This window comes from Ochotona curzoniae, unplaced genomic scaffold, assembly GCF_017591425.1.
Source record: "Ochotona curzoniae isolate NIBS_2020 unplaced genomic scaffold, NIBS_Ocur_1.0 scaffold_4506, whole genome shotgun sequence".
Lineage (NCBI taxonomy): Eukaryota > Metazoa > Chordata > Mammalia > Lagomorpha > Ochotonidae > Ochotona > Ochotona curzoniae.
Genome location: NW_024467119.1, coordinates 22215687 through 22231650, shown reverse-complemented (window position 1 = coordinate 22231650; position 15964 = coordinate 22215687). Strand labels below are relative to the sequence as shown.

Here is a 15964-nt window from a genome sequence, read left to right as displayed (position 1 = left end):
TTTACCTAACATCTGCTGCTTTAAATGTTAACTTCATCTAAAAATGCTTTCACAGGAGCAACTATTATGATGCTTAATCAAATATCTGGGTACTGTGGGCTAGCTATGTTGACACACAGAATGAACTACCACAGTTCCCATTGACATAAAATCATTGGCAGAGGAGTGAAGGAGGAGAAAGATAAAGAGACTGACTGACACAGCCACTGCCTTCTGCTGGCTTGGTCTTCAGATGCTTGTAAGAGTTAAGGCTGGTGTGAGGCCCAAGCCAGGAGCCAGGAACTTAATCCATGTCTTCATGTGTGCTGCAGGGACCCAGTGCCTGCAGATATCTCTGCTCTCTCAGGATGTGCATTATGTGAAGACTAAGAATTGTAGATGGCAATGGAGCTTGAATACAGGTATTTCGATATGAGATACGAGCATTCCAAGTGATCTCCTAACTGCTGAGCCAGTGCCTTCCCCTAAATCCAGTGCTCTTACTCTTCTACTTGCTTGCTCAATGTGTACCATCCTATGAAATCGGTAGTAGTCTTCAGCATGAAAGCCTGATCTCTCGTTCCCCCATGTCAGAGTAGGATGTGGTAGCCAACTGCCTGCCACTCTCTAGGGTGTTTTCCACCCTTTGCTTCCCTCACTCTCTTTCGTGCTCAGGGCAGTGACTCACAGGTCCACACTCTCAGTTCCTGAGACTCCTGTAGCAGCTGACACAGGTCATCCATCTCATCTCTACCCCGCCCACTAGCCTCATTTTTATCTACTATAAAATCTTCATAAACTATCCAGCTGCATTAGCCATCCCAATTGCTCACCTTGTTGATAATCCCTGGGCTAAAGTCAGCTGTCCATCTGAGCCCATGTGGTTAGGCTTGGGACCAACTCTTCCTTAGATGTACTTTTTTTTCCCTTTGCAGCCCTGATCTGCCTGCCATGTTCATCCCATCGCCTAAGCCCATCTTCTGCTTCCCAAGCTACTTTCTGGCTTCAACAATTCATCTTCCTTTGCTCACTAGTTCTGTTTATTTCTACAACTCTCCATCACATTGTTCATATCAGGGATTCTTTGAGTTCCTCAAGCACTAGCTCCAGGCTCCTGGCTTTGGATCCACTCATCTCAGGCCATTGTACCTGCTTGGGACAGATCTTCCTCTCTGTCTCTCTTCCTCTCTGTATATCTGACTTCTTAATAAAAATAAATCTTAAAAAAAAAAAAGGACTGCTCCATACCCCTGTGCCCAGGCCCAGTTCCACTGACACAAGTTTGTAAAGCTTACTAGGATAGTAAGCTTACTAGGCTAGAATTTGCTGTTTTTACCCAGGTGACTTGCTCTGACTTGAATATGTAGGCCAAAGTTCATGTGTTGGAAAATTAATCCCCAGCATGGCAGTGTTGGGAAGTGGGGCTTTGAGAGGGGATAGGGCCCCCATTAGTGAGTCGGGGAAAGTGGGTTTGCTATCTCAGGAGGGCCTTTTCTATGCAGAGATGAGTTTGACCCTCTTCCACTTGCACATCGGATAGATGCCTTCTGCCAGGTGCCTTCCTCCTTGTCAGGAGGCAGCGGGAAGGCCCTCATCGCATAGGGCGTGTTCGCTGTGGAGAGCTTAGCCTTCAGAACCCTGAGAAAACACACGTCTGCTCCTTTTATATTTCCCAGTCACAGCTACTCTGTCACAGCTGGGCCCATGGACCAAGATGGGCTCCTGTGTAATTTCTAAAAATAAAAATCAGGTAAAATTCAATTTTCAGAATACACAGTGCCTCCTAGGTAATAATTACTCAATCTTATGAAGAATTCTGTATCACTCACCTACAATATTCTGTGCACTGGGTACAATGGTAAACGAAAAATGTTGACCAACAGAAGGCTTAAGTCAGGTTTTGAATATGAAGTATGCATACCCTCAAACTGATTTTGTTTTACAGTTAATAACTAGAATTTCATTATGCATAATAGGTAGCAAAGCAGTGCTGAAATGGACATTTACAATGTCAAGTGTTTACATTACTTGAAACCATTAATAAGTTATAGCCACTTAACTTTGCCAGTAAGACGAATCTAGTATATCATGTTTTTTTGACCCTCAGTTTGGGTTGCCTAGACTTAATATCGGTATTTAACAACAGAAGTAGATGCTATTGATGTGGAAAGCGCTCACTCAACAGGGGATTGCTGTGAAGAGTGAATGAAGTAATAGCAGCCACTTGTCTACAGTCTAAATTCCATGAAAACAGACATTGAATTTTTACCCATGCTACTATTTTCAGCACACAGTGAATCTTGAGCTAATATTGTTATGTTGAATGAATAATATGTATACCATTCCCTCACTTTTCAGATGAAATAACCATTGAGAGATTGAGTAATTTACCAGTTTCTCAAGGTTAGTTGGTTAGATAGTTAAAATGAATGAAGTCTTTTCTCTCTTCTTATTGGTTTAAAATTTTCTACAGACAATATTCCCTTTGGAAAAGAAAAAAACTAAAACCAACACATGTTCACTTGAAAGGCAGATGAGAGAGTGAGTGAGCCAGGTCCCATCTGCTGGTTCGCTCTCCTACAGTCTGCGGCCAGGCACTAAATCCGGGTCTCCCATGTGGGTGGCAGGAACTCTAGTACTTGATCCAGACCCCTATCTCAGGCAGCTGGATCCGAACTGGAACGTAGGCACTCCAACGTGGAAAGCAGGTGCCCCATGTGGTGGTTGGATGGCCATGTGAACCCACCCTTAAATGCTGTCTTTCTAACTCCCCTGTCCTTAGCACCTATAAGAAGCCTGGGGCACAGTGCGGAGTCCACAGACTCCACGTGTTACTAGCTCATGGCTGCCTTTCTGAAAACCTTTGCATGTTTTTAAAGGTTTAATTATTTATTTTTTATTCAAAAGTCAGAGTTATAGAGAGAAAGAAAAATAGAGAGGTCTTCCATCTTTTGGTTCACTCTCCACATGGCCACAAGAGCTGGAGCAGAGCCACAGTGATTAGAAGCTAGGAGCCAGAAGCTTCTTTCTGGTCTCCCATATGGGTGTAAAAACCCAAGTACTTGTGCTGCCTTCTGCTGCAGTCCCAGGCCATAGGCACAAAGCTGGATCTAAAGTGGAGCAGCTAGGACATGAACTGGTGCCCATGTAGGATGCCAGTGCTACAGGCAGAGGCTTTGCCTACTATGCCACAATGCCGATGCCAGCCTTTGCCTTGTTCCTCAGCACTTCCTTCTCCCTTCCTCCCCAATTAGTGGATTCCCCCAAGCTCAGGTCTAAGCCTCCCACAACCACAGCTGTATCGTTGTGGGATGCACTTCTCCCTGCCCCTCAGTGTGTACCACCAGAGGCATAACCTGAAAGGACCATATTCATTGCCTAGGGGTTCCAGTGCTATCTAGGAGCCTAAAACAAAGCAAGATTCCTCCTGAGAAAGGGTGTGGGAAAGAAACCCATGGGAACTATGTATGTCCGTTCCCTTGGGCCCTGGTCTGCCACTTGCCACAGTCATCCGTTTCTTTGCTGAGCGCACCAGGTAGCCCACCAAAGACCTGACAGCCTGACCTTGCTGGTCAGGTTGGAAGAGCTCCCTGTAGTCTTTGGCCCCTATAGCATCAGTACTGGTCCACATGAATTTATAATATGGATCGCCAAATGTGGTAGGGACTTGTTTAGACTTCAGTATCTATGATTTTGATTTCAGGGTTGCACCATAGGGGTGTGAAGCCCTAAGCCAGAGAGTTTACAAGGACTTGCAAGGGTCTAAGTCCCTGTTCCCATTTCCTGCCCAAGGGGAAATAGCCTCATGCAGGGGTGGGGAATCTTTTTTTCTTTGCCAAGGGCAATTTGAAAATTCATCATATCACTCATAGGCCTAAACAATTACCCACTTAAAAATCAGCCTGCTGTTGATTTATTGAGTTTTGGGTCCACACCTACCATGACTTTGGCAGCACCAAATGATTTCATGAGTCTTACATGGTCCTGGTGGGCTGGATGTTTCCCACAGTCAAAACTAAGGGCTTTGGGACAGTTGCTGCAGTCATTAACAAGGCATTGCTATGAAAGAATCAAGGTCATGGATTTGGGAGTGAGAGAGATTACAAGGTTGACTGTGATTCCAGAATTCTCTAGTGTGATCTAGAGAAATCCAAGCATTTCAGTTTAATTTCCTAACCAGGAAATGGGATAATACCTGCTTCCTAGAGTTGCCTGGATGAACAGGAGATAAGGTATATTATTTTTTGCCTATAGTGAGTGTGAAGAAAATCGTGCCTGTTATTGCCAAAACTAAAGAATTGAAAGAGCTCAAGTCCATGTCTCCTATGTCTTCAGGGCTGTTTGCCGAGCAAAGACTGAGAGATTGTAAATTCAAAGTGCAAATCTACAAGGGAATTAAGCATGTCATGTAGTTTGTCATGCCTTGACATTTCCACCTGATTTTGTAGAATCTGCAGTCCTTTGTCAGTTTTCCCATAATTATTACTAGGAAGTACTTCAAAACAAATAAAAAAAAAATGTATGCATGTGCTTGCCACAGCAAAAGGGAGCAACAAAGCACCAGAGGTGTAAGTATTGCTATCTTTTGAATAGCATGCTAGGTGCTTTATTTTGTCACTCATTTGATTATTTTATTAAGGTTTGTTTCTTTGAAAGGCAACGTGACAGAGAAGGAGGGGGAGAGACAGAAAGAGAAACAGTGAGAGAGCTTCCGTCTGTTGAGTCACTATCCGAAGGGTAGCAGTGGCTGGGGCTGAGCCAGACTGAAACCAGAAGCATGGAGCACCAGGCTACTTACCCATGTAGGTAGTAAGGGCTCAAGGACTTGGGCATGAGCAAGGGAATGGGTTGGAAGCAGAACACCTGAGACTGAAAACAGCACTCTGGCATGGATTCAGATGTCACAGGTGATGGCTTAGAAGCACATAGACTCCCCAGTTCATTGAACTCTTCCTATCTTCCATGACAGATCTAAATATTCCCTTCTTCCTGGCACCTGGGGCCTTCCTGACATTATGTTTAGATAAATTATTCCTCCTGACAGAAGGTGGGGGCGGTGGTGGACCATCAAGTTTAAGTCATTTGCTCAAAGTCATACAACACGTAGATTGGGTCTGTGTCCAGAGAGTGTAGATCTGGGGGCTTTCCTTCATTCCTAGGAAGGAGAACGGCAAGGAGGCTGCTTCTCCTGAAGAAAGAGGACAGGGTTCTTGACAGTGAGGAAGCCAAGCGCAGCCCAGGAGAAGCAACACAAGCATATAGTCCCCTGGGGACAGATTTGTGGACTTTCCCCATTGGGGCTTTCTCTGGGTGGTTTCTGAATTCTGGGAAACCTTGGACCTCCCAAGAAGTTTCTGACAGCTCCTGGCACAGCCAAACCATATACCCAATATCCAGAAGGAAGATTGAGGAGAAAATCAAGAATGGCCAGGCAGGGTCTCCACACTGAAATAATTAAAAGTAGACTAAACAATGCAAAGGCTTTGCTTTGTCTTGTGACCATGGCTGAGGACAGGCAGAAATGAAAGCAGAGCGCTTCAGAAGTGACAGCAGGCAGGGAGAGGAAGGCAGTGTTCTCTTCTCATCACCGACATTTTTCCAGCAACATGTCCTGGTGAAGCGCAGACATACTCCAGTCTCTCCTGCCGAGTTTAGCCTTCCAGAGAGGGCGGGCTGATACACAGAAGATCTGATGTAACTCTTGGGGGTCCTGTCTTTGTTGAATTATTCTGACATCTCCTAGGAGCCCAGGGGTCCAAGGTGAGGCACAGGAAGGCAATGGCAATCAGAACGACTGTCTAGGGCAGAATGAGCATTGAGTGCCCACCAAATGGCCCTTATCCAGATTCTGGTCCATGAAACTTTCTTAGCATTTGTTAGTATGTGAGAGAATTAGTGTCAGTTTATAAGCTCCAGGATGAAGGAGACAAACAGTTGTCTTTAGCAGGGTGGATCTTATGATAACATTTCTGAAATGAGAGAGAGCAAATGTTATACTTAATACCTCAGAAATGAGACAAAAACAAGCGAAAATTAGTGATGCACTCTGATATTCAGTGTTGCTCATGGAAGACCTCTCACTAAGGATTGTTAGCCTATTCAGTCCACGTGCTGATTGATGTGTGATTTCTCAATGTAATCAAATAATTCACAGGAGGGGCAGTTTTTGAGGGCTCATTTTCATCTCTACCAATGATGCTTCTGCCCAGCAACTCCTTCCCTGTCCAGCTCAGTGGGTAACATCCCCGTAAACCCTTCCTGGCATATCTGAGTTCCACTCGAGCTCTGGGCACTTTTAGTTTGTAAGCAAACTTTCTTACACTTTGTATAAAAATACTTAAAATTGGCAAGCCAATAAGTTGTTCAAATGTTGCCACAGCTTAGAACAAAGAAAATCACTGAGCTGTAATCTTATAGCCAAGAGACAAACAGCTCCCGCTATCTTGAACATTCACTCAGTCCTTCTGGGTTTTCCCCTACTGTTGCGTCAACCTACTTTCTTCCTCCTAGCAAAACACGATAAACATTTTTTTTCCATGTGTATCTCTATTTTTTGTGACCTCTGTGCCTGTGTCAGTATTAGTGATAGTAGTCCACAGCAACTTTAATTATTTTTGTAAAATTTTATTTGACAATTTTAGAGTGAGGAAAAATGACAGAGAGAAAAGAGAGATTTTCTATCCAGTGGTTCATTCCCCAGATGGCCACAATAGCCAGCATTAAGCCAGGCCTGAAGCCAGAGCTCTCTCTAGGTCTCCCATGTGGGTGTAAGGTCCCAGGCCCTTTTGAGCCATCTTCCACTGTTTTTCCAGACGCATCACTGGAAGCTGCATTGGAAGTGAAACATCTGGTATGTACAACAGTGCCCATATAGGATGCTGTCACTGCAGGCACTGTATCCCAATGGCAGCCACAGCTTTAATCATCCTTATAACTCCACCACATGGCAAAGTTCCTAGACTGTGGTTACCATGCAACAAACCAAAGGAGTTGGTTTGATTGGTAGCAACCAAGGAAAATATTTTTGCATGAAGAGATCAGATAGCACCTGTTTAAACAGAGTTTTCAGTCCCTGATTTGGGTTTTATTTTCTGGACTTGGCTCTTCAACACCAAATTAAATAAAACAAGAAGTTTGAATTTTTCCACATTGGAAATTTCTAAGCTCTGTCTGGATTATGTAGCCAGGAGTACCTGTTAGGTCCAGGATTGCTGTCCTCCCTCCAGGAAAGTGCGAATTGGGCGTCATTCTCACTAATTTCCTGTCTCTTGGAGCTTTGAACTAAAGTTTTATCCCATCTACCTCATTGCCCATGCTCTTTTGTGTAGGAGCTGCTGGTGTCTCAATGTCCTTTTTCAAAATTCTCGTTTGCATAGGAGTTGATTTTTCTTTTTAGCAGTTGACCAATCACACGTGTTCCTTCAAAGCAAGCTCAGGGCTCTGGAAGCCTCTCTGGACCTTTACTTGTTACCTCATCCAGTTCCACAAAGCTTGTGCCAGACAGGACGTGGAGATTTTGAAAACCAGTTTCTCTGATGCATGGAATTTTTTTTTAAAGATTTATTTATTCTTATTACAAAGTCAGATACACAGAGAGGAGAAGAGACAGAGAGGAAGATCTTCCGTCCGATGATTCACTCCCCAAGTGAGTGCAACGGCTGGTGCTGTGCCGATCTGAAGCCAGGATCCAGGAACCTCTTCCGGGTCTCCCACGCAGGTGCAGGGTCCCAAAGCTTTGGGCCATCCTCGACTGCTTTCCCAGGCCACAAGCAGGGAGCTGGATGGGAAATGGAGCTGCTGGGATTAGAACCGGCGCCCATATGGGATCCCAGAGCATTCAAAGTGAAGACTTTAGCTGCGAGGCCACGCCGCTGGGCCCTGCATGGAAATGTTTTAAAACCACTTTAGTCCAGGGGCCCACTTTGGAATCTTGGGTTTGAGGGGTTAGGATTTTCTTCTCTGTTTACTGCCATAGCAGTTCATGGTGACTTCTATTGCATGACTCCCCTCCTCCTTTGAAAGTCTCTCACTTCTGACTTTGTAAAACCCACAGAAAGAAGCAAACCCTGTTTTCAGTACAGGGTAGAAGCTGGCATAAAGTGAAACTGCAAGAAACCCAGCACTAAAGGAGTTTTGAACTAAAGTTCTTCCTTAAGCACAAAGTGGTCAATCCTCATGGGACCTTCAGACTTCTGGAGGGGGGAGCACAGCAAGTCGGTGGGAAAGATCAGAGTGTGGGTTTGCTAAGGTGGGGCTGCAGAGAAATTTGGGGTACTTTCCATGCTTCAAAAACCATGAGTTTCAGAGGCTGGAAATAGCCAGGAGGCCCACTTCCTTTGCTTTCTTTATTATGAGCCAGCAGGGTTAGCTTTGCCACATCCAAAGTTTTCCACACTGAGAAAAATGGCTCAAATGAATCAAACATAAGGATGTTAAGCAACTTGCTCCCTCACATGTCACGTATTTATCAACTGATTGGCGGGAAACCAGCATAGTGAAGCTGGTTAGGATTTTGCAATCCAACCCCTGAAGTGGACACATTTGACCATGTTAGACTGATTCCAAGTGAGCACTGTCTCAGGGATGCCTAACTTTTTAGTGTCACTAGGCTGTTTAAATATATGTGCCCTCCCACTTGTTCCACAAACACTGAAGACTTGCTACTCGCTTCTCATTGGGAAATGCAATGAGAAACACCAGCACCATGCAAACATTGGTAGCTAATTTTTATGTGTTAAACTCTTCACATGCTTTACTTCTTCTAACCCTTCAACTCTTGAAGATAGGTCCTATTGTTCAGAGTTGCATTGTAGGGACCAGTGTGGTGACAGAGTAGGCTAATCCTCCCTGAGGGCCTGGGAAAACTGGAGGATGGTCTAAGACCTTGGGTCCTGGTACCCAGATGGGAGACTCAGAGGAAACTCTTGGTTGCTGGCTCTGGACCCATCCAGTTCTGTCCATGATGGCCCTTTGGGGAATGACCCAGTGGATTGAAGATCTCTCTCTCTCTCTGTAATTCTGACTTTCAAGTAAAATAAATAGATCTTGACACAAGAATTGCATTGCACTGAGGTTAAGTACTTGTCAAATACTGCTCTCTCTCTCTGTATATGTAATAACAATGATAGCTGATGGAGCCAGAATTTGAACCCAGTTTGATCTGAACCCAAAATCAACACATTAAAGAAAAAAATTAGGTTCTATGAAATAGAGGAAATGTAAAAAGAAAGATAACCAGGAGAAAAGTCTGAATTTCATTATTTAAAACTTCCTTTCAATCCGACATTCTATTAGTATTTTCATCTGCATTTTGTAGATCCTAATGGCAGAATAATTAACCTACTCCTCCAGAATGAGGTGAGCAAACATGTCCCAATCACAGAGCTCAGGACTCCTTCCCACCTGCCAACTTTTTCCCCTTCAGTTTTCAGGGACTAAACTTTGTGCTTAAAAACCTGTTCAGAACACACTACCTATGCAGAGAACCAAGACAGAATTAATACACGTTTCATGTATATGAAGATAACCTGAGAATTCTGAGAAACAGTGTTAAATGATCAGTATATTCTCTAATTAGGAGTTTTTACAGCAGCAATAAGATACCTGAACCATAAAAAAAAAATTCTAGAAAAGCTAGTAGATTTTACCATTGGATTACCATTGGGCTCCACTTTGAGCTCGATCTGCCACCTTGTGGAAATTGAAAGTAATGAAAACGATGGCCCTTTAATAATATATATTAATAACATGCTACAGGCTAACATTTGTTGAAAGCTTACCAGCTGCTGTGCTCCATGATGAACACTTGTAAATGTTTTTCCATTTAATTACAAAATTAATTTTAGAAGGTAAGTGCTGTTATATTGTTTCCACCCAAAAGAATATGTAGCTTAGCACGGTGAGCTAACGTGAAGTCACAGATCTGGACAGGCACTACTCCTGTGTACTTACTGACCGTCTCATTCAGATATTTAAATATTTAAATAAGTACTGTGGCTGTTTGGAAAGTTCTCCACTAACAACCACCTGAGATAGCTGTGTTTCAACAGAAGCATTAGAAATTCAAAAAGTTCATTGGAAACACAACTAAAAGAGGTTTACTTTGCCACAAAAATTGAAATCCATGTATAGAGGCTTTATCATATGCATTTTCATGAAATTTTTGATACCTTACAAACGGATTTGCAAAGAATTTTTTTGCCCCCAGTTAACTCATCTTTGAAGATCATTTCCCATGAGTTTTCTGGGTCACCTTCATGGACTTTCAGCAGCCTGTGACTGGTTCAATAAATACAAGGAAAGATGGAGAACACTGGAGGGATACACGGAGGGGGCATTCCTGGGCATTTCATTTTCTCAATTCTTTTTACAGAATTTTATATGATCATGACTTCCAGTGCATGCTTATCTTTTTTGTACTCCCTTAAGCACAGGTAGATTCTAAAATTCATCTAACCTGGGTCCTTACTCCTGCTTCCCTGTGAGCTAAGCCCGGATTTTTTAAAAAGATGAAAAAATTAATGTATTGGGGCTGGCACGGAGGTATAGAAGGTTAAACCTCAGCCTGAGTCACTGGCATCCCAAAAGGTAGCTGGTTCGAGTACCAGCTGCTCCACTTCTGATCCAGCTCCCTGCTAATGGCCTGGGAAAGCAGCAGAGGGTGATTTGAAGTGAGAGTCAGAGAGAGGATTTCTTTTTCTGTCACAGTGTGCCCCTTGCTAACTGGAGGCAAAGGCTATTTTTGTGGTCACAGTGGATCATCATAACTTCAAAGAAGTATAAATAATAGAGGACCAGGTAAACTGTGCTTCCCCCTTTTCTTCAGGACAATTTTGTGGCTTACTATGAATTATATTTGTAATTTAAACAATGTAATGATCCACAGCAGTCAAAATACATGACATTCAATGATGAGGTTAAAGCTTAGCATTTGGTGCAAAGAAAGTTCCAGAGATTACATATAACAAAGGAAGAAATATGAAAGATGAAAAACATAAAAAACTACTTAGAGTCAGGAAACAACAAATGTGGAATTTGAGGTGATTACTTCTGGTGGGAAGTGGCTAGAGAACAGTGTGTTCCGTAGTAAGCTAATTGTCAAAGTGTTAGCTGTCACAGCTGTCACGTTGGAAGGTGGCTTGTACACTTAGCATAGTACAGGAACAAACAGATAGGAGGAGGGAGGGAAAGAGGAAAGGAAAGAAGGGGGATAAGGAGGGAAAACCAGGTGGGTACAGACTTCCCTGATAGCACTGGAGAATGGAGTCAAGGTTAATGTCTTGCAGTGTCATTTTAGGAGTTCAGGTTGAAGTAAAGGAAAAGAGATTTTACACATGTTGAAACTTGCTGCTTCTGCACAAGTCCCATTATTTCATAACATCTCTCTTAGCAGTAAAGGACAGTTTGGCAAAAGTATTCTGTTGATAGGCAAAATTTCTGTACTTTCCTCCAAATATCTCTATGGTACAATGACATGAGGTTCCTTTCCCAAACCTAGGAAGCTGAGACTCAGGTGTCAAATGAGGTCTAGACTATGTTTAATCTAAATTAAACTATTAAACAGGTAGACATGTGTTTAAATAGCAACCCTCGTTCACTGATGTCATCCAAAGGCACAGAGGAGAAAGAACTTCTCTGGTTCAGTAAAGATAATGTGACTTTCATGTCCCAAGTGCTGTTCTGATTGTAAGGATACAACAGTGATACAACAGGCAACAATGGGAGCATTCAAGCAGCTGCCACTCTGGTGTTGAGGACAGAATCCTGGGGTTTGGGATTCTACAGCCAAATGGTGCTTACAGCTTGGGCACTTAATTATTTTCTTGGTAAGATTTATTTTACTTGAAATGGAGAAAGAGAGAGGGAGAAGGAGAAAGAGAAGAAGAGTATATTTTAATTTGATATTTTCCACAACTTTATTAAAGATTTATTTGTTTTTATTGGGAAGTCAGATGTAGAGAGAGGAGAGACAGAGAGGAAGATCTTCTGTCCGATGATTCACTCCCCAAGTGGCCACAATGGCTGGAGCTGAGCCAATCCGAAGCCAGGAGCCAGGAACTCTTTCCAGGTCTCCCACGCGGGTACAGGGTCCCAATGTTGTGGGCCATCCTCGACTGCTTTCCCAGGCCACAAGCAGGGAGCTGGATGGGAAGTGGAGCCGCTGGGATTAGAACCGGCGCCTGTACGGGATCCTGGGTGTGCAAGGCAAGGACTTTAACCACTACGTTATCATGCTGGGCCCTCCACACACATTTTGAAGGACCCTTGCTTAGTTAGCTCCTGTATTGTCAGGTGGACTGAAGATCCACAACTGAAAATCTACCACACTGTTTAATATGGCATTTGAGAGTTGGTAAGCACTCGATATTAGTATTGATTTTTGCTTGGAGACGTGCTCATTCATCATTCACACCCAGCTGTGGGGTATAGCGGATGCTCGTCTGCCTTGATGATCACTTACTTGATTTTATCTACTAAGTATATTTTCCTCCCCTGTCATCATATTTCAGGCAGACATGTCTAATATTGATCACAGAACTAACTCACTAAATGAATTCCCTGTCTCTTTCTTCTCTCCCTATATTTTTTCCCACCTAATTAAGACAAAGGAAAAGAGCAATCATTTCCCTGACTGGAATTGTCTTGTAGTTCTCTGTATAATTCTGCCCTGCCCGTAAGGACTTCATCATGGTAGGAGAGGTGTATGTTACCTAACGCCTCCCGGTCACCTGTCACCTTGCCTGGTCTTCTGATCCTCAACCAACACATTTTGGGTAGAGCTGTGCACACACCAGGTCATTTATATGCTCTGCAACTTGGCAAGGGTCTTTGCCTGTCAGAAAAGTCTCTCCCTTTCTTTTCTCTGGTTGCTTGTGACCCTCGCTAGGTTAAATTGCTCTCTCCTACTCGGACCACTTCTCTAAATGCACACCCACGTCCTGCATTGTGTTTGCTTATGTCTCTCTCTAAGCAGATCTTAAGCTCTTTAGCAAAAGGAAATGCGTCATAACTCCCTGTATTCCATCCATCAATCAACACGAGACTTGGCCAGTGGCAGGTGAATTGGGAGTCTGTTGAAGAAAGGCTAAGATGTTATGGTGATCATTTGATAGTACTTGGGTTTGATGGTAGCTAATGATACTTTACAGGCATTAACTTCCTTAATCTTTAATTATAACAGTGGTGGGCACCATGACACATGGGTTAAGCCACTGCATTCTGTATCAGCATGTCAGTTTGTGTTGTGGCACATTTGCCTCCAATACAGCTTTATGCCAATGCATCCTGATAAGTAGAAGATGATGGTTCAAGCACTTGGACCCCTGCCACAACCACATAAGAGATCTTGATAGGGATCTACGCTTCTTGTTAACCAGGCTTAATCCTTGCCACTTGGGGAGTAACAGTGGATGGGAGATCTCTCTCTCTCTCTCTCTCTATCTACTGCTTTGCCTATAGATGAAGCTATTATGACACAGTTGCATGCTATAATTGATGAAAAACGGAGCTTTCTCAGACAGTCAAAAACAAGTATGTTGGACTCTAAGGCTTGTGCAACCTTTTGGAAATCCCAGATCAAGAAGTAACCTCATCTTCCTGAAAGAGTTCACCAGGAACTGCATTGACTAAAAGTCCAGGACTCACACATGCATCGCTGTCACAGCTTGACCATGAAACTACCACTGGAATGTCTTAGTTCATTTATGTTTTTAAAAGATTTTAATGATTTGAAAGGCAGAGTTACACACACACACCAATCTTTTGTCTTCCAGTTCATTCCCCAAATGGCCACAAAGGCTGGAGCTGGGCTAAAACACAGCCAGGAACCAGAAGCTTCCTCTGGATCTCCTACCTGGGTGTAGGGATAAAAGTACTTGGCTCATTCTGCACTGTTTTCTCAGACACACTAACAGGGGTCTGGATTACAAGTGGGACACCCAGGACCTGAACTGGCACATAAATCAGATGCGGAGACCACAGGTGTTTGCTTCACCTGTTATGCCACAGTGACATTCACTTTATATATTTCATGTAAGTCAAAATATTTTTCATTAGATTCTGTCCAAAGATAACATCAAGGTTTTATAAATGCACTTTTCTTTTTTTTAACTAATGTAGGGGAAAAAGGAAATGTTAGACTTGACTCTAAATATCTCTTATGGGACATAGTATTTAAAATGAAACAACCCCTAATTCATACTTGTCATTTAGACAGTAAGTGGTTAGAATAACAGTTTAGCAGATAATTTCTGTGGGCAGACATCATTTACCATGCCTTGCGAATCCTACAGCTTTACCAAAACTAGAAAAAGTACGCTGGGTGTTACCTACATTCTGTTTTTTATTTTAGAATATTTATTTACTTGAAGGGCAGAGCAACACACACACGTGCATGCGCGCGCGCACACACACACACACACACACACACACACACACTCTGTATCCCATCTTCTAGTTCAGTCCTCAAATGTCTACAACAGCCAGAGATGGGTCAGACTGAAGACAGGAGCCGGGAACCTCATCCTGCTCTCCCACATGGGTTGCAGGAACTCAAGTACTTGGGCCACTCACCACTGATTTCTCACACTAGCAGGGAGCTGGATTGAAAGTGGAGCACAAGGGACTCAAACTAGCACCCTGAGATGGGATGTTGACATTGTAAGTGATGGTTTAACCTACTGAACCACAACACTAGCCCCTATTCCACTCTTAAAGGGAATGCTTAATAAAGTATTGCATAAACTGAAGCAACAACCTTTTTATTTGTGAGGCAGAGAGACAGAAAGAGAGAGCTCCTATCTACTGGTTCACTCCTTCAGTGTCAGCAATGTTCCGGGTTGATCCAGACTGAAGCCTGGAACTCAGTGCAGGTTTCCTATGTGGTGGCAGGGACCCAACCACTTGAACTATCACCACAGCATTCCATCAAGCTGGATATGGAAGATCAGAGCCAGGACCCAAACCCAGACACTGCTATGGAATGCAAACCTTCCAAGCAGTGTCTTAGGCTACATACACCACCCCCCTACTCCCCATCAAGTTTTTATAACAAAAGTGTGGTTTTTTAAAAGTATATTTTAAAGTGTGCTTGGTTATTGGCGCTGAGCACCATACAATGTTGGTAAACTCTAAAAAACAGGCAAATTACCTTTAACAAAGCAACATTTTTAAGTTAGGTCTCTGTGTTTAGCAGCTCAGAATGACACTCAGATTTTGAGTTCCTAAGCAGCGCTCTGATAATAGTAGTAGATCGTTCTGCCAGGTTAAATCTCACTTATAAACTATAATATTATGCATGAGAGACTCTAAAATTGTCATTTTCACCCGTGCTGTTGTTAAGAAATAGTGAACACTTGTGTTAGGGCAACAGGTTGTTGTGCACACGACTGAGAAAGAAGTGAGTGGAGCCCGTTGAGGGATGGCGACTGTGGAGCCCGTCGTCTCAGTCATCTCCTCCACAGATCTTCAAGAGCGTGGCTTCGTAATCTCCAGAAGTATCTGACTGTGGGGACCAACAGAGAAGAAAATACACAGCGTAAGAAATGAGGGCGCATAAATGAATCCAATCACAGTGTTGTGAGACCAGTTAGTAAAACGCATCTGCACTTCCCTCAAAGAATAACACCCAGCAGTAACTACATGTCAGCAGCACCCGCCCCCAACCATACCTTATTTACACTGTGTGAGGTCTACACTGCTCTTGATACAACAGTGTTTCATTTCACGTTGGGCTTAAAAAGATTGTAATAATTGCATACTTTTTCACAATAACAAATATTTATCAAATAGGTGTTATCCAAAAGACATACTATGTCTGAACTACATTAGCCTTTATAAAAGCTCTGTATAACAGGAACGAAAGGTGATACTGTTTGGCAGGTAAGGAAAATGAGAAAAATAGAGGTTGGTAAACTTGTCCCAAGTCAGAGCAAATAAGTGACAGAGACAGGATCGGAGCCTGGGTAAGCTGGCCCTTAACATCAGA

General features: G+C 43.2%; 1 protein-coding gene across 2 annotated transcripts in view; it reads right to left on the bottom strand.

Moving 5' to 3' along the window:
- Window positions 1-15143: 15143 nt before the first annotated feature.
- The window catches only part of ANXA3 (annexin A3), a 53366-nt gene continuing 52545 nt past the window's right edge, over window positions 15144-15964 (bottom strand). For both annotated transcript variants that reach the window (XM_040966787.1, XM_040966788.1), the window contains exon 13: window positions 15144-15481. In XM_040966787.1, coding sequence (XP_040822721.1) covers window positions 15422-15481 — 60 coding nt within the window. In that variant the 3' untranslated portion in view covers window positions 15144-15421. The remainder of the gene's footprint in view (window positions 15482-15964) is intronic.